The sequence below is a fragment of the Delphinapterus leucas genome, unplaced genomic scaffold (assembly GCF_059928025.1).
Source record: "Delphinapterus leucas isolate spDelLeu-1000000601 "Yukka" unplaced genomic scaffold, BTC_Dleu_Yukka2 spDelLeu_asBTCV2_sq25, whole genome shotgun sequence".
Classification (NCBI taxonomy): domain Eukaryota; kingdom Metazoa; phylum Chordata; class Mammalia; order Artiodactyla; family Monodontidae; genus Delphinapterus; species Delphinapterus leucas.
Genome location: NW_028322234.1, coordinates 17628951 through 17655446, shown reverse-complemented (window position 1 = coordinate 17655446; position 26496 = coordinate 17628951). Strand labels below are relative to the sequence as shown.

The following is a 26496-nucleotide window of genomic DNA, read 5'->3' as shown; positions in this document are numbered from 1 at the left end:
CAAGATACTCCAAGCTCGTCTTGTCCTTCCCCTGCCCCAGCCCTGCAGTCAGCCATTTCTCCAAGGAGCTCTGGTTCGTTTTTAGTGGAAAACGGTATTTAGAAACCAAGACTTGGGTGCTGGGTGTGCCCGCTGCTGCTGGGGTGTTGTTGTTTAGAGACCTTTTTAGCAGGTAGAGCGAGGAAATGTACCAACACACACATATCTCTGTTTGTGTCTCTCCACCCGTCTGTCCATCCATCCACCATCCAGCTACCTGTCTAAAAGCCACGAGATCATCTTGATCGCTCTGATTTCGGTTCAGCCCTCCAGAATTTATTCCAGCCCCCCCCCTTATCTATAACTGTTCCCTCCCACGATGAGGACCCTGGCTCTCATTCTGCACACGTCTACTTGGTAGCACAAACCTAGATATGTAGAGTAGTTTCAGAGCTGCTAACCCTCTCCTGTGAAAAATACTTTTACTAAGTAAAGCACAATATTTGTATGCAGCTCTTTTGGCCTTTAACCTGTTTCCCAAAGCTACTTAGCTGGCCTTTTCTTCCCTGCCCCTTCAGGGTAGTATGTCATTCTTTCTTTTCTTTTAAATTTTTAAATTGTGGTAAAATACACATACCATAAAGTTCACCCTCTTTACCCTTTTTAAGCGCACAGTTCAGTGGCATTAAGCACATTCACATTGTTTGCAATGATCCCCACCATCCATCTCCGTAACTTTCTCATCTCCCCAAACTGAAGCTCTGTCCCCATGAAACACTGACTCCCCCTCCCCCAGCCCCTGGCCACACCATCTACTTCCTGTCTCTGTGGATCTGACTCCCCCAGGGACCTCCTGTGCGTGGAATCAGACAGTGTGTGTCCTTCTGTGTCTGGCTTGTCTCACTGAGCATCACGTCCCCAAGGTCCATCCACTCTGTAACGTGTCAGAATTTCCTTCTTCTTAAGGTAACTAATACTCCTTGTATGTATGGAGGGACCACATTGTGTTCATCTGGCATCTGTCCATTGATATTGGGTTGCCTCCACCTTTGGCTGTCTATATGAATCGTGTCTCTGTGAGCACTTGTGCACAGGTTTTATGTGGACGTGTGTGTTCGTTTCTCTCGGGTACGCAACTTAGGAGTGGAATTGCCGGGTCAGACGGTAACTCCACATTGAACCCTCCGATGAACCACTGGCCTGTCGTCCAGCGCTGCTGCACCCTTTATGTCCCCACCCGCCCTGCACGAGGGCTCTGATCTCTCCACATCTGCGGCAACTCTGGTCATTGTCCGGATTTTCTATCCTAGCTGGCGTTTCCTAGCGGGGGTGACGTGGTGTCTCATGGTGGCTTTGATTTGCCGTGTTCACCGTCATGTTTTTGAGGATGGATGGATAAGGGAGGGTAGAAGACTCCTGGTGGGAGGCGAGCGAGGGGCCGGCGGGTGAGGCTGTGGGTGGAGGAGCCTTGGAGGTGTTCAGACCGCCTTCGACCCAGCGGCCTTGCCAGCCCTGGGGTTTGTCGCCACGTCCGCCGAGGGCACTGAGGGTGCATACAGCCTGGCATCCGGGGCTCTGCACAGACACACAGGCCCAGTTGGGCCTCCTCTTACTTCCTGCCAGTGAATCGTTGGGGAAAGTTTTCCCTGCAGGAGACCAAGATGCTTTGTTTAATCTAGAAAGAAAGGAGGAACAGGAAGACACTTTATTTATGGAGAGTGTGCGTGGGGAAGTGCAGTGAGGCTCCGGGGGCCCAGCTGTGGTGGTGAATGAGAGGGGCTTCGAGGACGCGGTGGGGCAGAACAGGGCATGAGCGACCTCGGGCGGCTGAAACGAAGCACCGCCGCTGGATGGGCAAAGCCGCACAGATCTGTCCTCTCTCAGTTCCGGGATCCAGAAGCCCAAGGTCAGGGTACTGCAGGGCCGCGCCCCCTCCAGAGGCTCCCGGGAGGGTCCTTCCCGCCTCCTCCGGCTTCTGGGGCTCCAGGCTCTGCCTCTGGCAATACGTAGCCTCTCCCTGTGTGTCTGGGTCCACATTTCCCTTTTATAAGTCATTGGATTAGGGCCAGCCCGGATTTGGGTGGCCTCATCTTAATGAGTGGCATCTGCAAAGACCCCGTTTCCAAACAGGGTACCATCCTGACGTTCCAGATGGACATGACTTTGGAGACACAGTTCACCCCTCTACACTCACACTCCGTTTCCCACCTGGCCCCCATCGCTGGTCTGGCTTTCGGGGTGCCGTAGAGCCCCGGGCCAGACTGGGGACCAGTCAAGGGCCTGGTGGGGCCGGGAGCACCAGTCCATGACGGAGGAGTGGGTGGGAGGCGGGGAGGCGGCTCTTTTCGCGGAGAGTAGGGGGCTGCCCGGGTGGGGCTCGCTGGGAGCGGTGGGAACGTCCCCTGGACACTGGGCAGAGGCCGGGAATCGGGCTGTGGCTGCCGACTCCAGCGGTTCCGCAAGGGGGTAGCCTCTCAGAGCCCTGCGTGTGTCACCGTGGGGACCCCGGCAGGGGCTGCGACGTGGGGCCTTGCAGACCCAGAGGACAGGGGCTCTGCAGGGCCGCCCCTGGGTAGGCTGTCGTGGGGCAGGCCCTGGGGACCGCGGGTGCACAGCACAGTGGGCGCATGACGCCAGGCAGAACCTGCAGGCCCCCATGGCCACCCACGTCTGGATGCTCCCTGGGCCTCCACGCCCTTCCCCACGGACTCAGCCCGATTCAGGTGACCCCGCCAGGCCTTTCCTGACTGCGCCCTCACTGCCCTGCGCTCTCCTTCCTGCCCCACTGTCAGGCTGTCCATGCCGTGGACCCGTGGCTGCCTTCCTCCAACAAGGCCAGGGTCTCAGTGCCCACAGCGCCAGCACGGGGGCCGTGTGTGTAGAGCGAGGAGGGAGTGATGAAGGAGCGGGTGAATGGGGGAGGCAGGGAGTGGTTGAGTGAGTCACTGAATGAATGAATGAAAGGATGGGGTGAATGACGAATGAATGAGGGAGTGAATGAATGGATGAATCAGTGGGTGAGCCAATCAGTGAGTGAAGGAATGAGTGAGTGAATGAATGACGGAGGGAGGGAGTGGTTGAGTGAATGAATGATTGGGTGAATCCGTGAGTGAATGAGCGAATGAGTGAGTGAATGAATGACGGAGGGAGGGAATGATGGAGGGAGGGAGTGAATGAGCTGCGTGGGGAGGGCATGAGCTCTCTGCCATAAGCCATTCGGCCCCTGGGGAGACGATTTCGCTTCTCCGGCCTCTGTTGCCACCGACCCACACGCGCTGCCCTCTCCATCCTCAGGGCCTTCCTAACGGAAGCACCCAGGGCAGGGTGCTCTGGGCACAGCATCTGCTGCAGGTGCTGGCTGGGGCGTCGCTGCTGCGGGGACGCTCGCCTTCCTCGTCCCAGGGCCCCGACAGCCCCCCGGGCTCGGGCGGTGGGGACCGGTGGGCCTCGCGAGGGTAACCGGGTCTTCTCTGACACACCAGGTTCGTGCTGGCCGTGGGCAGCGCCGTCTTTGACGCCATGTTCAACGGGGGAATGGCCACCACGTCCACCGAGATCGAGCTGCCGGACGTGGAGCCCGCTGCCTTCCTGGCACTGCTCAAGTAAGACTTTCCAGGTCCTTCACGCCCTGGGGGGAGGGACAGACACACCTGATGTTTAAAAAAAAATAGAGCCCTGGTGACATTGCCTCCAGAGCCCCCAGCTACCTGGAGATTTCTAGAACTCACCTCCTCAGTGAGGGGTGGGCTCTGGACGCCCCCCCATTTTCATTTTTGTATCTTTAATATCAGGATGTAATTTGCATACCATACAACTCACCCGTGTGAAGTGTACAATTCAATGACATTTAGTATGTTTACAGTGTGTGCAACCATCACCTCTAATTCCAGAACATTCCATCACCCCCAAAGGAATGGCATCCCCCTCCCCCAACCCCTGACAACCAGGAACCCACTCTCTGTCCCTGTGGATCTGCCTGTTCTGGACGTTTCCCATCAGTGGAATCACACCCTGTGTGTCCTTCTGCGTCTGCTGCTCTCACTGAGCATCGCGGTTCCAGGTCCACCCACGCTGCAGCGTGTGTGAGTCCCTAAGTTTTCATCCTTTCAAGAGTTTTTGAAGAAATAGCCTGAGGCAAGAATTTTAAATTCCACCTGTATTTTTTCTTCCTGGGTTTCAAATTTTTTCTCAAGGACTTTAAAACAAATATAGTGGATGTTGGGGGTGGGAGTGCCGCCCACAGATTGCAGCTCCACCGAGGAGGAGGCCGGCGAGCTCTGTGGAACTCCCATACACCTCCCTGCTCCCCGGAGCACCGTCTTCCCCTGTCCGGAAACCCTGGGTGTAAATGGTCTGGGTGGCTTGAAAGGTTATCCCGAACAGTCAAGACAGCTCTTCAGATGTGGAGCTTATTTTTTTTCCCCCTTCTGATTATAAAAATGGCTTTGGCTCACAGAAAAAAAGGGAGAGAGAGAAAGAAAAAGGGAGGGAGAGAAGAAAAGAAGAGAAAAGAAAGCATAAGGAAGAAAATGGAGTGAACCTATCTCTCAGCACCACGGGGGCGGGGCCGTGGCTGGTTGCTCCCATTCATATCGGGTCCCGTTTATATTATGTGCTCACAGCGCCCCTCCCCACCCACTGCGTCGTCATCTCCTTTTTTCCTCTGGTGTCTGCAGGGTGTAAACTGGTTCCCTTCAGCTCCATCTAACAGTGTTGAATCCTGTGGGCTGATCACAGCACTTTGTGGAATAATCTCACTCCTCTGTCTTTAGGCAACTTTTCAGATGGTCCCTCAGACCAGGGGCCGCAGGCTGCCCTGGGGTGGGTGGGAGGGCAGGGGCTCTGTCTCCACAGCTCCCCGCCGACATTGCAAAAGCAGCCTGGAAGGATTTGTAAACTGTGGGCAGGGCTGTGGGCCAAGGAAACTTTATGTACAAAATAGGGGACAAAAGCACGGTGAGATATCACTTCACACCCACCAGGGTGGCTATTATTAAAAAACAAACAAACAAAACGACTTGTCTCGAGGAGGTGGAGAAATTGGGACCCTTGTGTGCTTCTGGTGGGAATGTGAAATGAGGCGGCCACTGTGGAAACAGTCTGGACGATCCTCAGAAGCTAAACATAGAATCACTAGGTGCTCCAGCAACCCCATTCCTGGGTACATCCTCCAAAGAAGAGAGAAGTGGGGGCTCGAAGAGATATGTGCACACCCGTGTTCACAGCAGCTTGATTCACAACAGCCAAAAGGTGGGAACACCCCAAGTGTCCATGAACAGTTGAGGGATGAACGAGGTGTGATCCATCCACACACTGGAATGTTACTCAGCCTTCAGAAGGATTCTGGAATTGAGTAACACATTAAAAGGATCATGCACCATGATCAAATGGGATTTATTCCAGGGCTGCAAGGATTCTTCAGTATCTGCAAATCAATCAGCGTGACACACCACATCAAGAGGTTGAAGAATAAAAACCGTACGATCATCTCAATAGATGGCAGAAAAAGCTTTTGACGAAATTCAACACCCGTTTATGTCATAAAGGATTCTGGCAACTTCCCTGGTGGTGCAGTGGTTAAGAACCCAACTGCCAATGCAGGGGACACGGGGACACACAGAGCAACTAAGCCCGTGCACCACAACTACTGAGCCTGTGCTCTAGAGCCCACGAGCCACAACTACTGAGCCTGCGTGCCACAACTACTGAAGCCCGCATACCTAGAGCCCGTGCTCTGCAACAAGAGAAGCCACTGCAATGAGAAGCCCGTGCACTGCAACAAAGAATAGCCCCCGCTGGCCGCAACTAGAGAAACCCCATGCACAGTAATGAAGACCCAACGCAGCCAAAAATAAATTAATTAATTAAAAAAAAAAGGGATTCTGACGCTTGCTCCAACAAGGATGGACCTTGAGGACATGATGCTTATTGAAATAAGCCAGATGAAAAAGGACAAATACAGTGTGAACCTACTCACAGGAGGTCCTAGAGGAGTCACATCCATAGAGACAGGAAGTAGATGGTGGGGCCGGGGGCTGGGGGAGGGGGAGTCAGGGGACAGAGTTTCAGTTTGGGAAGATGAGAAAGTTCTGGAGATGGATGGTGGGGATGGTTGCACAGCAATATGAATGTACCTAATGCTACTGATAAAAATGGTTAAAATGGTAAATTTTATATGTATTTTACCATAATTTTTAAAAATGTAAAAGTCATATCTATAAAAAAAATCAAGACCCCCAAACAGGTGACGGGTTGCAGTTAGCCAAACCCTGCCTTAGTCTAAGCTTGGTGAGATGTGGGGTGGAAGGCTGTTCTCTCCGTCTCCCTCTCCATCCCTGTGTCTCTCTCTCTCTCTCTCTCTCCCTGTCTCTCTCTCTCCCCGTATCAGCTTGGGTTTTGGTAACCAAGCTGCCCCGCCGAGAGGGTGGACACTATCTCCACTGGCATGTGAAGGGCTCCCCCATCTCCCCGCACGTGTCTTGGCCTGTCCCGTTACCAGGTCCCCCTCTGCACTGCTGGCATGGGTGGTCGTTCTGTCCCTGACCCCGCCGGCCGCTGCTGTTAGGGCTTCCTGTGCATTCTCAGGGGAGTGAGTCCCAGGAGAGGGGGGCCCCTTCCAGGAACTTGCTCTTTGGGCGGCTCCCAGTTGGGCTCCTCTACCCCGCCCCCAATCCCGTGTCCATGGTGCCCGTGGACGGACACTCGGGTGGTTTCGCGTGGATCGCGCTGCTGTGAACACGCGTCATTTCTCCCGGACGCAGAGGGGTGAGCTGCGCGCCCAGGGCCGCCTCTGAGGCGCTCCCACCAGACGGACCAGGGTTCTGATTTCTCACCCTCTCCCCGTGGTTTTGTAATCGACCCTGACTTCTGACCCACACGTAGAGTCGGGCCGATGGCGGGTGGTCAACACGTCGGGTATCTGTGATTCCGGCCGGCATTTCTGGTCCCGTTAGTGGTCGGGCATGGCAGCCGGCTGTGGCCGGGTCGGGGGGCGGTGCGGAAGCCTCTCCGCGTCCCGGGGCAAGTCCCGTGCTGCCCACGGAGGAGCCGGACAGAGGCCTATCTGCTGTGTAGACTCGTTTCCAGGGTTTGCCTGTGGGCACTCCTTTTCCCGGGTAACTGCCTTTGCGGGGTCACATCCACAGGTCAAAGGGCGACCGATGCTAATTCGGTTGGTTCCTCGGGCCAGGCCGGTGGGTGGGGGCTGGGCGGCTGTCCTCATGCCGCCGTCCGCTCCACCCCCCTCAACCCCGCTCCAGGTTTCTCTACTCGGACGAGGTTCAGATCGGGCCTGAGACGGTCATGACCACGCTGTACACCGCCAAGAAGTACGCGGTGCCCGCGCTCGAGGCCCACTGCGTGGAGTTCCTGAAGAAGAACCTGCGGGCGGACAACGCGTTCATGCTGCTGACGCAGGTACGGGACGGGACGGGGCGGGGTGGGGGTGGGGTGCAGGTGCGGGGCGAGGCCACAGGGGGCGGGGCGAGGGCGCGGGACCCGCTGGGGAGCAGGTGCTCCGGGTCTGCGCAACGATGCAGGTGCGTGGGTGCGAGTAAGGATGGGGGAATTTCGGAGTTTAGGCGCCGCTTAACTCTTGCGCCCGGGTGAGTGTCTCCCTCACTTCATCTTGCCCTTGTCCCTGCCCCTGGTGGCACCGCGGTGTTTCCCTGGTCGCCTCTCGTGCAGTGCACCTTGTTGGCAGGCCGGCCTCACAACAGTCATTTACTAAAGGATTCCCGTTGGCGTTTTGGTGTCCTTGTGCAGAGCTCAGGTGTGGGGGGAAAGGCGTTCCGTACTAGGTTTCTTGGAGGGGGACCCTTTGGGGTTGTCCGGTCTGACGGTCTGTGGCGGTCCTGGACCACTGTGGGGGTTGGGAACCTGGCGGGACGGGGCAGAGCCCGAGTGTCATCGTGGCTCCACAGACCCCTCGCTGAGATGGCACCTGGGCCTTGGCCCCGTCTGCTGAGTCCCTCTCAAGGGCCAGAGCCTGGACGGTCGGGTGGGGCCCGGCCGCTCCCGGCTATTTGCTGAGAGCTGCAGCCACGTGGGGTGTCCTAGCCTCCTAGCCAGGCCCTAGGCAGAGACCGATGCACAGGGGTGTGGGCGTCGAGCTGCCCCACAGGTTCTCCGTCCCCGGCCCCCGCCCCGTGTGCGAGTTCTCGGTCAGAAGCACAGCGCTGCTGCGTCCCACGGGTCCTCTCAGCCGTCTCCCCCGGGCTCCTGCCTGCTGCAGGGGGCGACTGGGCCCGCCTCCAGCCTGAACCTCTAGGTGCCCCAGCTTTTGAGGTGTAGGCCTGACCCCCGCCCCAGGCAGTGGTTACTGAGAGTCTGTGAACCTCAAGAAAGAAGATCCCTCTGGACCCTCGGCCCAGGATTTGAAATCTGTGCCCGGGACTTGAAATCCGTGCCCAGTCTGGAGCCAGGGTCCATCTGGCTGGGTGTTGACAGGCTCTCTCCCCCGCAGGCGAGGCTTTTCGACGAACCGCAGCTCGCTAGCCTGTGCCTGGAAAACATCGACAAGAACACGGCCGACGCCATCACTGCAGAGGGCTTCACAGACATCGACCTGGGTAAGGCCACAGGGCCGGGGAGGGCTCGGTGGTCACATGCGTTCCGCCGAGGCCCCGCCGCCTGCCCCACTCTGCTGCTGCCCGGGCCATGGACAGCCTGGCCGCGAGCCGGTCAGAGGTCATCCCCGAGGCCATGGAGGCCGGCGCTCGCTGATGGCCCCTCCCCTGCAGACACGCTGGTGGCCGTGCTGGAGCGGGACACCCTGGGCATCCGCGAGGTGCGCTTGTTCAACGCTGTCGTCCGCTGGTCTGAGGCTGAGTGTCAACGGCAGCAGCTGCAGGTGACGCCTGAGAACAAGCGGAAGGTTCTGGGCAAGGCGTTGGCCCTCATCCGCTTCCCGCTGATGACCATCGAGGAGTTTGCTGCAGGTAATGGTCATGGGGCGCCGAGGGAACGCTCAGGAGGGGTGTGACCCCAGGGACCCTGCTGCGTGTGACTCAGTCCCATGACCCTCGGCCCGGCCACAGCGGGTCGGGTGCTGGCCGTGTCCATGCGGGAGCCTGGACTGGCTCGAGTGGGTGAAGATGGAACGACCCCCAAATGCCGACCCTCCCGCGTCCCAGCCTCTCCCACCCCGTCTCGGGTGTCCACACGCACGTGTCCGAATGTACCAGGCCCCTGAGGGTCCCGTCTGGGGCTCAGGTCCTGGGAGCTGGGCTCTGGTGCCCACGTCCTTGACGAGCCCCATGAAAGGGTGGGCAGTGTCTGGGACTGTGGGCCGCTGCTGCCGGGCCTGGGCTTGGGCCCAGGTGGGGTTGGCCCTGACCCTGCCTCTCGCGCTGGGGGCACACTCGGGTCTCGGGGATGTGCAGCAGCGGCAGCGGTGGCCAGCTTGGCGACCCCTCCCCTGGGCCTAGGCCTCCCCTTCATGTCATTCTCATGGCCGGTGCCGACCACGGTCCTGGAGCCAAACTGGCCTGGAAGGCTCTGGACGGGGCTCCGTGATGCAGCCCCGTGGCGGGTGCACTGCTGTCCTGCCTCTCCCCGGTCCGTGCTGCCCCTGCTCCCACCCAGGCTTAGGGTTGCCAGGTTTAGCAACAAGAGCAAACAATTTTTTTTAGTGTAAGTGTGTCCCGTGCAGCAGCTGGGAGACGCTTATCCTAGAGATCAGCCCTCTTTGATCTGGAATCAAGACTTGACTGGGTGTCCTGCATTTTATCTGGCGGTCCATGGTGTTCCCTCAGTGCTGGGGCGAAGCCTGAGAGGCTGTCTCCACACTGGGGGTCACTCATCCGTCAAATAACTTAGCACCTCCTGGGTACCTGGCCTTAGCAGTACAGCGGTGACCGAGGCAGCCTGGGCACTGCGGACATGGGGCCGGGTCCTACTCTGGGGGGGGCCATCCTGGGCACTGTGGGGTGTGGAGCAGCCTCCCTGGTCCCACCCCCTCAATGCCAGGAGCACCCCTAGTCATTTTTCTTTAACAGTATGAGGGCTTTATTTTTTTATGTTTATTTATTTTTGGCTGCGTTGGGTCTTCGTTGTTGCGCGCTGGCTTTCTCTAGTTGCGGCGAGCGGGGCTCCTCTTCCTTATGGGCACAGGCTTCTCAGTGTGGTGGCTTCTCTTGTTGTGGAGCACGGGCTCTACGTGCGTGGGCTTCAGTAGTTGTGCTTGCGGGCTCAGTAGTTGTGGCTCTTGGGCTCTAGAGCGCAGGCTCAGTAGTTGTGGCTCACGGGCTCAGTTGCTCCGCGGCATGTGGGATCTTCCCAGACCAGGGCTCAAACCCGTGTCCCCTGCATGGGCAGGCGGATTCTTAACCACTGCGCCACCAGGGAAGTCCCAGCACCCCTAGTCTTTTTTTTTTTTTTTTGCGGTATGCCGGCCTCTCACTGTTGTGGCCTCCCCCGTTGCGGAGCACAGGCTCCGGACACGCAGGCCCAGCGGCCATGGCTCACGGGCCCAGCCGCTCCGCGGCATGTGGGATCTCCCCGGACCGGGGCACGAACCCGTGTCGCCTTCATCGGCAGGCGGACTCTCAACCACTGCGCCACCAGGGAAGCCTGCACCCCTAGTTTTGATCACAGATGTCCCCAAACATTGCCCAGTGTCCCCTGGGGGGCAGGATGCCCCAGGTGAGAGCCCCGAGGTATAGTGTTGAGCTGTCCCGGCCTAAGGCATCTGCGTGAGCCTTGCTGGACCCCTCTCCAGCCCCGTTTGCGCCCCCGAAACCACTCTCCTCATAGGCCACCTGGCCGCCAAATCATCCGGGGTCTCAGGTCTCCTAGAAGCGCCATCCCCTCACCACTCTCCCATGATGGGCCCCCAGGCCAGAACAGCCCACCACCCCTCAGCTTGCAAGTGCCTGGGATGAGTGTGTGTGTGTCCAGGGGTTGTGAGCTGGGCCTCTGGCCTTGTCCCTCTGCAGCATGGCCTGCGAGGCTTCAGCTCTTTGTCACTCAGTGTGTTGTAGAGAATTCTCCTGCCTATGTTCCACTTGAAATTACAAGAATGTAGAGGTTTGAAAAAAAAAACTCCCCCAAAGACTCCCCTGGCTCAGTGTGTCACAACTGAGGTCTGATGTATTTTTCTTTCTGTATTCTCTATGCAGAGATGTAAAAAAAAATGGTTATCTGTATTCACTTTTATTTATTCATTCATTCATTTATTTTTGGCTGTGTTGGGTCTTTGTTGCTGTGTGTGTGGCCTTTCTCTAGTTGTGCCGAGTGGGGGCTACTCTTGGTTGTGGCGCAGGTTTCTCATTGCGGTGGCTTCTCTTGCTGCGGAGCACGGGCTCTAGGCGCGTGGGCTTCAGTAGTTGTGGCTCGCGGGCTCTAGAGCGCAGGCTCAGTAGTTGTGGCGCACGGGCTTAGTTGCTCTGCGGCACGTGGGATCTTCCCAGACCAGGGCTCGAACCCGTGTTCCCCGCATTGGCAAGCGATTCTTAACCAGTGCGCCCCCAGGGAAGCCCTGTGTTCGCTTTTGTATCTTAACTTGCTCTTGTGATCCATGGAGATCTCTTGCCCTGTTGCTCAGACCTGTGTGCCTGTGAGCTGTTGGGGCAGTGGGCCGGGTTGTGGCTGACCTGCGCAGAAATGAGCTCAAAGCTGGTGAATGAGTGATTCTTGTAAAGCGAGGGTGGTGTCGTAAGGCCTGCATCAGGCACCCTGTCCCGGTGCAGGTGGCGGGCAGGGGCGTGTACAATCCTTCCACACTGCCTGTCTGCCCCACGCGCCGCGCCCCCCCCCCCCGTCACCAGCTCATGGCTACATCCAGGCCCCCACCTCCAGACTCCAACTCTGGGCCTCTCTTGGGGGCTGGCATCCCCCCCGTCTGTGTAGGTGCCTGGGGTGGACGGGGCAGGGCAGTGGGTGCTCCGTGGAACAGCGGTGGTCCCCTGGGGTGGTCCCAGTGGAGGTGGGGAGGCCTGGGGCAGTGAGGGGGATTTTGCCCGATTAGCCAGCAACTCAGAGCGTTGGCCCCATGTCTGCTTCGGGTCCTTCCCCAAACGTGGCAGAAGGGCCATCCCCCCCGTGGGGGTGGTTGGACCAGTGATGTTCTGCAGAAGAAAGATGCTGAGGAGTTGAGAGGCTGGGTGCCATGCTTTCCAGTGTCTTCTGCGTGCTTGGGGTCTGCCCAGCCTTCCCTACCCGCCCCTGTGCCCTCAGGGCCCGCACAGTCGGGCATCCTGGTGGACCGCGAGGTGGTCAGCCTCTTCCTGCACTTCACCGTCAACCCCAAGCCACGCGTGGACTTCATTGACCGTCCACGCTGCTGCCTCCGCGGGAAGGAGTGCAGCGTCAACCGCTTCCAGCAGGTGGAGAGCCGCTGGGGCTACAGCGGCACGAGCGACCGCATCAGGTAGGCGCGGGCCAGGCGCACGGCCGGGAGGCGTGGGCGGTGAGCACAGCGGTGGGGGGCTGGGGTCCTCCGTGGGGAGGGGCGGGCACTGAACGGTCGAGCTAGCTCAGCATTTCCCTCCTCTGACGGGTTCAGGTTCTCGGTCAACAAGCGCATCTTCGTGGTTGGCTTCGGGCTCTATGGCTCAATCCACGGCCCCACCGATTACCAAGTGAACATCCAGGTACTGCTTGCCTCCAGGCCCTGCCCCTCCACATCCCACCGCGTCCCTCTCAGTCGAGGGTCTGCTTGTGTTTCCCCCAAGGTGGCACGAGTGTTCTGGAGTCTGGGGGACCCAGGACGATGCCTCCCCACTCCTGCCACTGGCCTGCTTCACGCAGGTCACGGTCACGGGTCAGACCCCCCCGCTGCAGGGCCTGGAGGGTGGGGCTCAGTCCTGGGCTCCAGGCTTCTGGGGGTCCTGCGGGTGGGCACAGGCGCCGGGGGGCCAGAGTTAGCTGTGCCTGGCTCCTGGCCCACAGATCATCCACACAGACAGCAACACGGTCCTGGGCCAGAACGACACAGGCTTCAGCTGTGACGGCTCCGCCAGCACCTTCCGAGTCATGTTCAAGGAGCCGGTGGAGGTGCTGCCCAATGTCAACTACACGGCCTGCGCCACGCTCAAGGTGTGCCCGACCCCAACCCTAGCCATGCCCCTGACGCCCCACCCCACCCAGGACCGAGACCCCAGCCCTGGTCCCTGAGCCGAACCCGGGACCCCGACCCCTAACTTGATCCTGACCCCTGAGCCAAACCCGGGACTCTGACCCTGAACCTGACCCCTGAGCCGTACCTGGGACCCCGCCTCCCAGTCCATTGCCCACCTCTGACAACGTGGGGCTAGGAGCGCGCAACCCTGCATCGCAGCCATGGAGGGCCTGCTGCCCGCGCTGGGTCAGGATCCTGTGCCCTGTCCACACGCAGCACGTCCATCCTGACCCGCCGGGCCCCACCCCGCAGGGCCCGGACTCCCACTACGGCACCAAGGGCCTGCGCAAGGTCACCCACGAGTCGCCCACGACTGGGGCCAAGACGTGCTTCACCTTCTGCTACGCGGCCGGGAACAACAATGGCACGTCCGTGGAGGACGGGCAGATCCCTGAGGTCATCTTCTACACCTAGGCTGTCCCACCCCACGCCACGCCTGCTGCTCCCCCTGCCTCGGTCCCGGGCGCCAGGAGGGCTCCTCTGTTCCGAGGTGGCGGGTGGGCAGGGCAGTGGGAGACAACCCCTCAGGACTTGGGGGGCAGGGCCGGCCTGACCCTGCCCTGAGCCGAGGGTCTGCCCGCTGCCCCTGCAGCTCAGGGTTGCCTGACCAGCTGCCCGACCATAGGATTCGTGTAGGGTGTTGCCTCGTGTTTGTTTCAGCTGCACGTGGCAATGCATCTTGGATTCCCGTTTCTCTGGTAGGAGACCACGTACGGGGCCCCTAGTGGGCCTGGGTCCTGCGTTCCTCTGTTCACTGGGGACACTGAGACCACCCTGACCCACCCCGAGGATGCGGGCTCAAGCCCTCCCGAGGTCCTGCAGGCCGGCTTCCTGCCAGCCCCAGGCCTAGCCCGTGGGCCCAGTGAAGGACCATCCCTGTCCAGCCCTCCTGGACGGCCCCTCCCAGCCCCTGCAGCTGTGGACACAGGTGGCAGACCCTGTCTGCCTGGGAAGGGCGATGCTGCGGGCCACACACGGGGGCCGCATCCCAGCTGGCCCACCTGCACATCCTGTAGCCCCACTCCCGGCCCCCAGCGAGCACTCTGCACAGAGGTGCTGGAGGGCACAGCCCCTCCCTGACCCCCAGGTACTGTCCCCTCCCCACCCCCATGCTTCCACCTGGAGCCTGTGTCCTCCCCGAAGCCATGGAAGGTGTGTCCTCACACCACACCCCAAAATGTTTTTTTTTTAAATAAAGGAAAGAAACTTACCGGTCCTGACCCACGTGCTGCTTCCCAGCAGAATGGGCCCCTGGCAACTGGAGACCTGGCCCTTCTCACTGCATCTGTTTCCCCACCGTTAGAGGGGCCAGCTGGGCTAGGGGACCCACAGGAGGGGCCATCTCCTGACACAGACTTCTCACCTTCGGGGCGTCCAAATCACGCGGGGCTCCACGTGGGCTGCGGACCCTCCCCAGACCCTCTGTCCTCTGCACAAAACCCTGGGGCTCCCGTTGTGCCCCTGCTGTGCAGCGATCAGGGACCCTGGGCAGGGTGGGCAGAGCCACCAGCAGGTGATGGCCACGCAGTGGGGCTGTGCCCTGGGAGCCTCCTGGCACTTTCTGAGGATGTCAGCAGGGCCTCCACTGCAGTGAGCCATGCAGGGACTCTTGTCAGCTCTGCCCTCTGGACCTGGAGCTGCACCCCAGAGCGGCCCTGTTGGCTCTGCGCCAGGGGAGTCCCCTTGCATTCACACCCCACCCCTGACCCCTCCTTCTATGCAGTGAGGACTCTTGGGTACAAGTAACAGTTTACACCCGAGGTGGCCCAAAGGAGGATGTGGCATCTTACTGTTCCAAGGCAGGGACGATCCAGACCCAGGACTGGGCTGGCTGCCGAGATCCACTGTGGCCCTCAGGCTGTGTCACCTCCTGAGACCAGCCACACTGCAGGCAGACCCCAGCTGAGGGATCCACGGGGTGGGGGGCCAGGCCTTCCACTGTAGCCCCCAGAGCAGTCTGTCCTGGAGGCCACTGCAGTTCAGGGCTGCCGCCTCAGGACAGGATGACAAATGGTGTCAGATGAGGGCACAGCTGGGGCACCCATGGCAGGTGGGCATGAGTAGGAGCAAAGCCTGGCAACGAGATGCAACAAGATGGTGGGGTTGTCAGAATAGCCCCCGAGACATCTGCGTCCCACTCCCAAGACGTGTAGCTATGTAGGGTCACGGTGACCTGCCAAAAGGAATGTGCAACTCACCCTCTGGAGAAAGACGGACAGTATGAGCCTCTACCAGCTGTCATGACAATGTCCTACAGCAACTCAAAAATTACAAAGCAAGAGAGAAAACGGAAACCGATCCACATGTACTTCAGAAATGGGAGTTATCACATACCTCAGCATAATAAAGGCCATATTAGGCAAACCTACAGCTAACATCATACTTACGGGTGAAAAGCTAAAAGCGATTCCTCTAAGATCAGGAACAAGAAAAGGACTCCCATTCTTTCATTCAACATAGTTTTGGAATTCCTAGCTACAGCAATCAGAAGAAGAAATAAAAGGGATCCAAATCGGAAAAGGAAACTTGTCACTATTTTCAGATGACATGATATTATACATAAAAAATCCTCAAAACGCTACCAGAAAACTACTAGAGTTCACCAATGAATTTGGTAAAGTCACAGGATACAAAATTAATATACAGAAATTTGTTGCATTTCTATACACTAACAATGAAATATAAGAAAAATTATGGAAACCCATGTACCATTGCATCAAAAAAAGTAAAATACCTAAGAATAAATCTACCTAAGGAGGCAAAAGACCTGTATGCAGAAAACTATGAGATGCTGATGAAAGAAATTGAAGATGACACAAACATATGGAAAGATATACCATGTTCCTAGATTGGAAGAATCAGTATTGTTAAAATGACCATACTACCCAAGGCAATCTACAGATTCAATGCAATCTCTATCAAATTACCAATGGCATTTTTCACAGAACTAGAACAAAAAATTTTTTAATTCATATGGAAACACAATCCCAAATAGCCAGAACAATCTTGAGAAAGAAAAAAAGAGCTGAAGTCAGAACACACTCCATGACTTCAGACTGTATCACAAAGCTACAGTCATCAAAACAGTATGGTACTGGCACAGAAACACACATATAGAGCACTAGAACAGCATAGAAAGCCCAGAAATAAACCCACGCGCTCACTGTCAGTCTATGAGACAAGGATATACAGTGGAGAAAAGACAGTCTCTTCACTAAGTGGTGTTGGGAAGACTGGAGAGCTAAATCTAAAAGAATGAAATTAGAACATTCTCTAACATCATATACAAAATAAACTCAAAATGGATTAAACACCTAAATATAAGACCAGATACTATAAAACCCCTATAGGAAAACATACACAGAACACTCTTTGACATGAATCACAGCAGTATCTTTTTGGATCCACCTCCTAGAGTAATGGAAACAAAAGCAAAAATAAACGGGAGCTAATTAAACTTAAAAGCTTTAGCACAGCAAAAGAAACCATAAACAAAATGAAAGGACGACCTATGGACTAGGAGAAAATATTTGTAAACAATGTGACCTACAAGTGATTAATTTCCAAAATACACAAACAGCTCATGCAGGCTCAATATCAAAAAAACAACCTGGGACTTCCCTGGTGGTCCAGTGGTTAAGACTCTGCACTCCCAAGGCAGAGGGTCTGAGTTCGATCCTTGGTCAGGGAACTAAATTCTGTATGCCACAACTACAGGATCCTGCATGCTGCAACTAAAAAAAAAAAAAAAAAAAAGATCCCACACGCAGCAACAAAGATCCCACGTGCCACAACTAACACCTGGTGCAGCCAAATGAATAAATATTGAAAAATAAACAAAACCCACAACCCAATCAAAAATTGGGCAGAAGATCTAAACAGCCATTTCTCCAAAGAAGATATACAGATGGCCAACAGGCACATGAAAAGATGCTCAACATCACCAATTATTACAGAAATGCAAATCAAAACATTACAATGAGATACCACTTCACACCAGTCAGAATGGCCATCATCAAAAAGTCTACAAACAATAAATGCTGGAGAGGATGTGGAGAAAAGGGAACCCTCCTGCACTGTTGATGGGAATGTAAATTGGTACAGCCATTGTGGAGAACAGTATGGAGGTTCCTTAAAAAACTAAAAATAGAACTACCATATGATCCAGCAATCCCACTCCTGGACATATATTTGGACAAAAGCATAATTCAAAAAGGTACATGCAGGGACTTTCCTGGTGGTCCAGTGGTTACAACTTTGCCTTCCAGTGTACGGGGTATGGGTTCAATCCCTGGTTGGGGAGCTAGGATCCCACATGCCTCAGGCCAAAAAGCCAAAACAAAACAGAAACAATACTGTAACAAATTCAATAAAGACATTAAAAATGGTCCACGTCAAAAAAAAAAAAATGTACATGTAACCCCTATGCTCATAGCAGCACTATAATAGCAGCACCATAATAGCTGACAATAGCCAAGACATGGAAACAACCTAAATGTCCATTGACAGATGAACGGATAAAGAAATGCTACATATATAAAATGGAATACTGCTCAGCCATAAAAAAAGAATGAAATAATGCCATTTGCAGCAACATCAATGGACCTAGAGATTATCATACAAAGTAAATCAGAAAGACAAATATATGATATCCACTATATGTGGAATCTAAAAAATAATACAAATGAACACATGTACAAAACAGACTCACAGACATAGAAAACAAACTTAGAGTTACCAAAGGGGAAAGGTCCGGGGGGAAGGGAGATAAATTGGGAGTATGGGATTAACATACACACAGTACTATGTCTAAAATAAACAACAAGGACTTACTTAGAGGAAACTATATTCAATATCCTGTAATAACCTATAATGGAAAAGAATCTGAAGAAGAACAGATATATAGGTAACTGGATCACTTTGCTGTATACCTGAAACTAACAGAACACGGTAAATCAACTATACTTCAAAAAACAATAAAAGAAATTGGAGTTATCAGAGAGTTCATATATTCAAGACAGTAGAAAAGTGGACAAAATAGATGTAATAGTAATTTCAACAAGCAGAACACTCTCTCATATAAATTGCAGCCATGTCTTTTTGGATTCACCTCCTAGAGTAATGAAAATAAAACCAAAAATAAACAAATGGGACCTAACTAAACTTAAAAGCTTTTGAACTGCAAAGGAAACCATAAACAAAACAAAAAGACAACCTAAGAAATGGGAAAAAAACATTTGCAAACGATGCGACCTACAAGGGATTAATCTCCAACATATACAAACAGCTCATGCAGCTCAATATCAAAAAAACCAAAAGACCCAATCGAAAAATGGGCAGAAGATCTAAATAGGCATTTCTCCAGAGAAGATATACAGATGGTCAAAAAGCACATGAAAAGATGCTCAACGTCACTAACTGCTAGAGAAACGCAAATCAAAACTATAATACGAGGGGCTTCCCTGGTGGTGCAGCGGTTGAGAGTCCGCCTGCCGATGCAGGAGACGTGGGTTCCTGCCCCGGTCCAGGAAGATCCCACATGCCGTGAAGCGGCTGGGCCCGTGAGCCATGGCCACTAAGCCTGCGCGTCCGGAGCCCGTGCTCCGCAACGGGAGAGGCCACAACAGTGAGAGGCCCGCGTACAGCTAAAAAAAAAAAAAACACTATAATACGAGGTATTACCTCACATCAGTCAGAACAGCCATCATCAAAAAGTCTACAAACAGGGACTTCCCTGGTGGCGCAGTGGTTAAGAATCCGCCTGCCAATGCAGGGCACACGGGTTTGAACCCTGGTCCGGGAAGATCTCACATGCCGCGGAGCAACGAAGCCCGTGCGCCACAGCTACTGAGCCTGCACTCTACAGCCCGCAAGCCACAACTACTGAGCCTGCGCTCTAGGGCCCACGAGCCACAACTACTGAGCCCGCATGCCACAACTAGTGAAGCCTGCACGCCTAGAGCCCATGCTCCGTGACAAGAGAAGCCACTGCAGTAAGAAGCCTGCACACCGCACTGAAGAGTAGCCCCCGCTCACCATAACTAGAGAAAAAGCCCACGCACAGCAATGAAGACCCAATGCAGCCAAAAATAAAATTAATTTAAAAAAAAGTCTACAAACAATAAATGCTGGGGAGGGTGTGGAGAAAAGGGAACCCTCCTACACTGTTAGTGGGAATGAAAATTGGTGCAGCCACTATGGACAACAGTATGGAGGTTCCTTAAAAAACTAAAAAGAGAGCTACCATGTGGTCCAGCAATCCCACACCTGGCCATATATGCAGAGAAAACCATAATTCAAAAAGATACATGCACCCCAATGTTCATAGCAGCACTATTCACAATAGGCAAGACACAGAAGCAACCTAAATGTCCACTGACAGATGAATATTTAAGAAGATGCAGTACATACATACAATGGAATAGTACTCAGCCATAAAAAAAATGAAATAATGCCATTTGCAGCAACATGGATGGACCGAGAGATTCTCATACTAAGTGAAGTCAGACAGAAAAGACTAATATCATATGATATCACTCATATGAGGAATCTAAAAAATGATACAAATGAACTTATTTACAAAACAGAAACAGACTCACAGACTTAGAAAACAAACTTATGGTTACCAAAGGGGAAAGGTGGGGAGGAGGGATAAATTAGGAGGTTGGGATTAACATATACACACTACTAGACATAAAATAGATAACCGACAAGGACCTACTGTATAGCACAGGGAAATATACTCAATAGTCTGTAATAACCGAAGTGGGAAAAGAATAGATGTATGTATAACTGAGCCACTTTGCTCTACATCTAAAACACAACATTGTAAATTAACTATACTCCAATGTAAAAAAAAATTAAATGAATAAATAAGAAAAAAATAACAATTCAACAGAGTTGGAACATATCTATATTTGACAGTCTAGCACTGAAAAATACAGTATCTGTAATGAAAATATTGGCAGCTAGGAGCAACAGTAGACTGGACACAACAGAAGACAGGGCAATAAGAAATGTCCAAAGGTGAAGAAAAGTAAAAAGTAATAAGAATGGGAAAATGAAACAGATCATAAGGGATGTGGGACACAGTCAAAGGGCCTGACGTCTGTCAGTGGAGTCCCAGAGGAGGGGAAGAGGAAGAATGAAGAAGACTCCATGCAACAAAGACCCAATGCAGCCAAAAATAAATAAAATATTTTAAAAAATAATAATTTAAAAAAAAAGACTCCACACTCCCAATGCAGTGGGCCCTTGTTCACTCCCTGGTCAGGGAACTAGATCCTGCATGCCACAACTAAGACCCAGTGCAGCCAAATAAATAAATAAATATTTTTTAAAGTATATTAAAAAAAGAACTGACAGGACAAAACAGAAAAATTGGCAAAACTATATTCATAGTTGGAGATGGACACCATCACACAGCTCTCTATAAATGACAGAAGAAATCAGGAAGGATCATTAAGATCGGAAGAACATGAACAACATGAACAGCAGACTTGCCTAGTGGACACACACAGAACACTACTCCCAGCAACTGCAGAACACAGGTTTTTATCAAGTGCACAGGAAACAATGACCACAATAGGTAATATTATGTACCGTAATGCAGGTTTAAGCATAATTTACCTCCTGCAGAGCATGTTCTCTGGCTAAAGTGGAATCAAACTAGAATCAATCATAGGATAACAACAAGAAATCCCCAAGTGTTTGGTAATTAACTCCTTGACATAAACATAGGCTAAAATAGAAACCATGTGGAAATTAAGAACTACTTTGAACTGAATGATGGTGATTATAATACACCAAAATTTGAAGATCCTGCTAAAGCAGAATTGAGGGGAACACTCATACTTTATGCATAGGTTGGAAAAGAAGAAAGGTTTATTTTACTTATTTATTATCATTAATTTTTTGGCTGCACCACACAGCTTGCAGGATCTTAGTTCCCTGACCAGGGACTTAACCTGGGCCCCGCAGTGAAAGCGCCAAGTCCTAACCACTGCACCGCCAGGGTATTCCCAAGAAGAGAGGTTTAAAATCCATGGTCTCAGGTTTCATCTTAAGACACTAGAGAATTAACGGCAAGTTCAACCCAAAACAGGAGAAATAACAAAATAATGAGGCCAAAACTGAAGCAGAAAACACGAAAAACATGAAATACAAACAAACCTTTGGTCCTTTGATAAAACAATAGCAAACGTTTCTGTTTGTTTTTTAAGAGAAAACACATGACTAACACCAAACGTGAGAAGCGGGGGCTTCCCTGGTGGCGCAGTGGTTAAGAATCCACCTGCCACTGCAGGGCACACAGGTTCAAGCCCTGGTCCGGGAAGATCCCACGTGCTGCGGAGCAACTAAGCCCGTGCGCCACAACTACTGAGCCCTCGTGCCGCAACTACTGAAGCCTAAATGCCCTAGAGCCCGTGCTCCACAACAAGAGAAGCCACCGCAATGAGAAGCCCACATACTGCAATGAAGAGCGGCCCCCGCTCGCTGCAACTAAAGAAAGCCTGCACGCAGCAACGAAGACCCAACGCAAACAAAAATAAATAATAAATAAATAAAAATAAAGTTCCCTTTATTAAAAAAAAAGAGAGAGAGAGAAGGGGAACACCGCTACAGATCCTACAGACATGAAAGAGATAATAAAAGGGGTTCAATTTCTGGTTAGGATATAGACTGTTATGGCAGACCATAACTTTAGGTGGTTAAAAATAAAAACGAGAAAAAGAACAGATTCACTACAGAAATCTACAGAAATACAGAAATATAGATACAGCCACAATGGAAAACAGCATGATGGTTCCTCAAACAATTCAAAATAGAATTCCCATATGATTCAGCAGTCCCACTTCTGGGTATATATCCAAAGGAAATGAAATCAGGTATCTTGAAGAGATACATGCACCCCCCCATGTTCACTGCAGCATTATTCACAATAGCCAAGACATGGAAACAACCTAAGTGTCCCTTGATGGATGAATAGAAAATATGATATATACATTTTTTCTGGTATATTATAATCACAATATCATTCACTTCAGGATCGTTCCTAATCTGTATACAGTATAAATACATATATATCTATTTATATACATATATGTATAGATACATATATCGCAAATCAAAACTACAGTGAGGAATCACCTCACACCCGTCAGAATGGCCATCATTAAAAAGTCTACCAAAAAAAAAAAAGTCTACAAATAACAAATGCTGGAGAGGGTGTGGAGAAAAGGGAACCCTCCTGCACTGCTGGTGGGAATGTAAATTGATACAGCCACTGTGGAGAACAGTATGGAGGTTCCTTAAACAACTAAAAATAGAGCTACCATATGATCCTGCAATCCCACTCCTGGGCACGTATCCAGACAAAACTCTAATCTGAAAAGATACATGCACCCCAGTATTCATAGCACTGTTTACAATAGCCAAGACACGGAAGCAACCTAAATGTCCATCGACAGAGGAATGGATAAAGAAGATGTGGTACCTATATACATGGAATACTACCTCAGCCATAAAAATGAAATAATGCCATTTGCCACATGGATGGACCTAGAGATTATCATACTAAATAAGTCAGACAAAGACAAATACCATATGATATCACTTATATGTGGAATATAGAAAATAATACAAATGAACACATTTACAAAACAGGAACAGACTCACAGACACACAAAACAAACTTACAGTTACCAAAGAGGATGGGAGGAAGGGATAAATTAGGAGTTTGGGATTAACAGAAACACACTACTATACATATAATAAACAACAAGAACCTACGTATAGCCCTGAGACTATATTCAATATCTTGTAACAAGCTATGATGGAAAACAATCTGAAAAAGAACACACACACACACACACATATATATATATACACACACATATATATAAAATTTGATCACTTTGCTATATACCCGAAACTAACACAACATTGTAAATCAACTATACTTTAAAAAAACAACCAAAAACACCCATCAGAGTCAAATAACTTCAAAATATAAAAAGCAGGGCTTCCCCGGTGGCACAGTGGTTAAGAATCCGCCTGCCAATGCAGGGGACACTGGTTTGAGCCCTGGTCCTGGAAGATCCCACATGACGCGGAGCAACTGAGCCCGCGAGCCACAACTACTGAAACCCGTGCGCCTAGAGCCCGTGCTCCACAACAAGAGAAGCCACTGCAACGAGAAGCCCGCGCACCGCAACAGAGTAGCCCCCACTCACCCCAAGTAGAGAAAACCTGCGCACAGCAACAAACACCCAACGCAGCCAAAAATAAATTAAAAAAAAAAAAAGCAGCCGGACAAAAAAGACACATTCCTTTGAAGGGGTTAACAGGGCCAGCTCACCTCTCGTCAGGAACAACGGAATAGCATCTCTAAAATGCTGAGGCAAGAAAGTCAAACCCAAACCACCTGCCAACGCAGAATCCCATTCCCACTGAAAATACCTTCTGCTAATGTAGGCGAAATAAAGATATTTTTAGGCCACTAAAAGCTGGGAGAATTTATTGCCAGTAAACCCACACCACAAGACGTATTAAAGGGAGCTCTTCAGACCGAAAGGAAAGGATCTCAGATGGAACCTCTGGTGGGTCAGCAGATGAAACAAAGAGCAGTGGGAAGCGTGACCACGTGGGTGAACATACAAAACTCTTTTTTTTTTTTTTGCAGTACGCGGGCCTCTCACTGTTGTGGCCTCTCCCGTTGCAGAGCACAGGCTCCAGACGCGCAGGCCCAGCGGCCATGGCTCACGGGCCCAGCCGCTCCGCGGCATGTGGATCCTCCCGGACCGGGGCACGAACCCGCGTCCCCTGCATCGGCAGACGGACTCTCAACCACTGCGCCACCAGGGAAGTCCACAAAACTCTTTTTAAAAATGTATTTGAGGGGCTTCCCTGGTGGCACAGTGGTTAAGAATCCACCTGCCAATGCAAGGGACACGGGTTCGAACCCTGGTTGAGGAAGACCCCACATGCCACGGAGCAACTAAGCCCGTGTGCCACAGCTACTGAGCCTGTGCGGTAGAGCCCGCAAGCCGCAACTACTGAGCCCACGCGCCACAACTACTGAAGCCCACGAGCCTAGAGCCCATGCTCCACAACAAAAGGAGCCACATCAATGAGAAGCCCGCGCACCGCAACGAAGAGCAGCCCCTGCTCACGACAACTAGAGAAAGCCCGCGTGCAGCAACGAAGACCCAACGCAGCCAAAAATCAATAAATTAGTGGTTAAGAACCCGCCTGCCAACGCAGGGGACACGGGTTCGAGCCCTGGTCCGGGAAGATCCCACGTGCCACAGAGCAACTAAGCCCGTGCGCCACAACTACTGAGCCTGTGCTCTAGGGCTCACGAGCCACAACTAGAGAAAGCCCGCGCACAGCAACGAAGACCCAACGCAGCCAAAAATAAAATAAATTTATTAAAAAAATGTATTTGAAAGACTTGACCGTATATAATGACAGGGAGTTGCGGGCTTATAACGTATGGCAGAAGTAAAATAAATGGCAAAAATAGCACAAGTCGGGGTAAGTGGGAATAGGCCAACATCACACAGGTGCCCCTCTCTTCTGCATTCCTTCCCTGTTTATAACGAAAACCGCCACATGAGCTGACCCCTCTGGTTCCGGCACCGCCAGAGGGCTGGCCTGGCCTCCTCTCTGCCTGCTCTCCCAGCTGCGCCATTTCCACTTCCCCACAACACAGAGGTGGCCTCTACCCCTCCATCCCGGGCCGGGCAGGCAGCACTGGCCTTTCCAGGCCTCGGTGCTGGAGGGACACCCTGGCAGCACGTGGGAGCCTCAGCTCAGGCTCCTTCCACCAGCTTCTGAAAAGGCTGAGCTGCCGAGTTCTCAGGCCTCGGTGCATGATTCTACCTCTCTGCCTGCAGGCCCCAATCACGGCCGTCCCCGTGCACGTCCTTGTAAGGTCGTCCCACATCCTTGCGAGGATGTGCCTTGTGGGCAACTGTCTCTAATTCATGGTGGAGATTCCAGGCTCTACCTGGAAAGTTCCCTTCAGCAGCAGCTTTATTTTTTATTTTTTGGCTGCGCTGTGTGGCTGGCGGGATCTCGGTTCCCCAACCAGGGATTGAACTCTGGCCACAGCAGTGAAAGCACGGAGTCCTAACCACTAGACCACCAGAGAACTCCCAGCAACAGCTTTAAATACCCGCTCTGATCTCCTTCAGACTCTGAGACCGACACTCACTCGGCCACCATCTCCTGCGTCAGCAACTGCGTCAACTCTTCACCGTCTTGTTCTGCTTCCCAGACCTTTTCTCAGATCTCCCCTGGAGCCTCGGGCACCTTACAGTTTATCCTTCGTTTCTAAAATCATCTGTTCTTTCATTTTCTTCCAGAATTGGATCAGCCATTTCCAAGTCTGGTTTTTGTCCGCGTCTGTCCCTTGTTTTTGAATTTCTGATCCAAGATGGTTTCGTATCTTCTGACGCTGTTGGGACAGTCTTGCCCTTCTCTGACCTCATGCTCTCTCCTGGGGACGCTGGGCAAGTTGTGCTGTGAACCTCTGCCTTTTGGCTTCCGCCCACCTCGCTGGCTGCCCCCTGCCGATGCTCCCACACGGCCCAGCAGAGAGAAAGGGGTGGGAGGGAGGCCAGGCTCCCACGGGGGACTTGGCGGTGTTCCTTACTTTGTAAGTGTAGGCAGGATGTTGCACGCGGCAGGCACTCCTCCCAGTGGTTCTGTGTTGTTTGGGACAGACGGTGGGCTGCCGTCGTTTTCAACTACCCGGATCCCTGTGAAGCTGTTTCAAGAACTGCTGCCGTTGTGTTTTCTTAGCTGATGCTGCCCTAACAGAACAACACAGGCTGAAACCACACATGGCATTTCTCACTGTCCTGGAGTCCGAGATCGGTGTGGCCGGTTCCTGGCTGAGGGCCCGCGTCCCGGCCTGCAGACAGCCGCCTTCCCACTGCATCCTCACCCAGCACAGAGAGCTCTGGTCTCTCTTCCTCTCCTTACCAGGACCCTAGTCCCATCATGAAGGCCCCATGCCTCCTAACACTGTCCCCCACTGCGGGTCTGGCAGCACCATCTGAATGTTGGGGGACATAAACAATCAGTCCATAGCCACCAAAGTCATTTTTCCTCAGCCGCATCCACAGTGACTGTGACACTGTCACAGGGCTTCCCACTTTGCGCTGTCGGGTTCACTCAAGACCTAACCATTCACATACAGCTGGTACCTTTTTGCTCCTGGAAGGGAAGCCTTAGGGTTAGGGTTTCAGACGGACTTGTGCAGACAACGGCAAGGAGCCTATCCTTCAGCTCCCGTGTTCGCTGCTCTCACTGTGGTTTACTTCAATGGCTCTTTTTTCCACCAGCCTCAAGTAGACCAAACCTGGTTTGTTTGTTTTTTTTGGCTG

General features: G+C 52.7%; 1 protein-coding gene across 9 annotated transcripts in view; it reads left to right on the top strand.

Annotated features, from left to right (window-relative positions):
- The window catches only part of BTBD2 (BTB domain containing 2), a 40033-nt gene extending 25724 nt beyond the window's left edge, over positions 1 to 14309 (top strand). For 3 of the 9 annotated variants that reach the window (XM_089905730.1, XM_089905726.1, XM_089905725.1), the window contains 8 exons: positions 3462 to 3581; positions 7239 to 7395; positions 8444 to 8549; positions 8721 to 8918; positions 12100 to 12349; positions 12485 to 12572; positions 12884 to 13017; positions 13352 to 14309. In XM_089905730.1, coding sequence (XP_089761856.1) covers positions 3462 to 3581; positions 7239 to 7395; positions 8444 to 8549; positions 8721 to 8918; positions 12100 to 12349; positions 12485 to 12572; positions 12884 to 13017; positions 13352 to 13652 — 1354 coding nt within the window. In that variant the 3' untranslated portion in view covers positions 13653 to 14309. Of the gene's footprint in view, positions 1 to 1440; positions 2703 to 3461; positions 3582 to 7238; positions 7396 to 8443; positions 8550 to 8720; positions 8919 to 12099; positions 12350 to 12484; positions 12573 to 12870; positions 13018 to 13351 lie in introns of those variants that run through there. The other 6 variants (XM_089905728.1, XM_022557210.2, XM_022557211.3 and 3 more) reach the window with 4 other exon arrangements.
- Positions 14310 to 26496: the final 12187 nt, after the last annotated feature.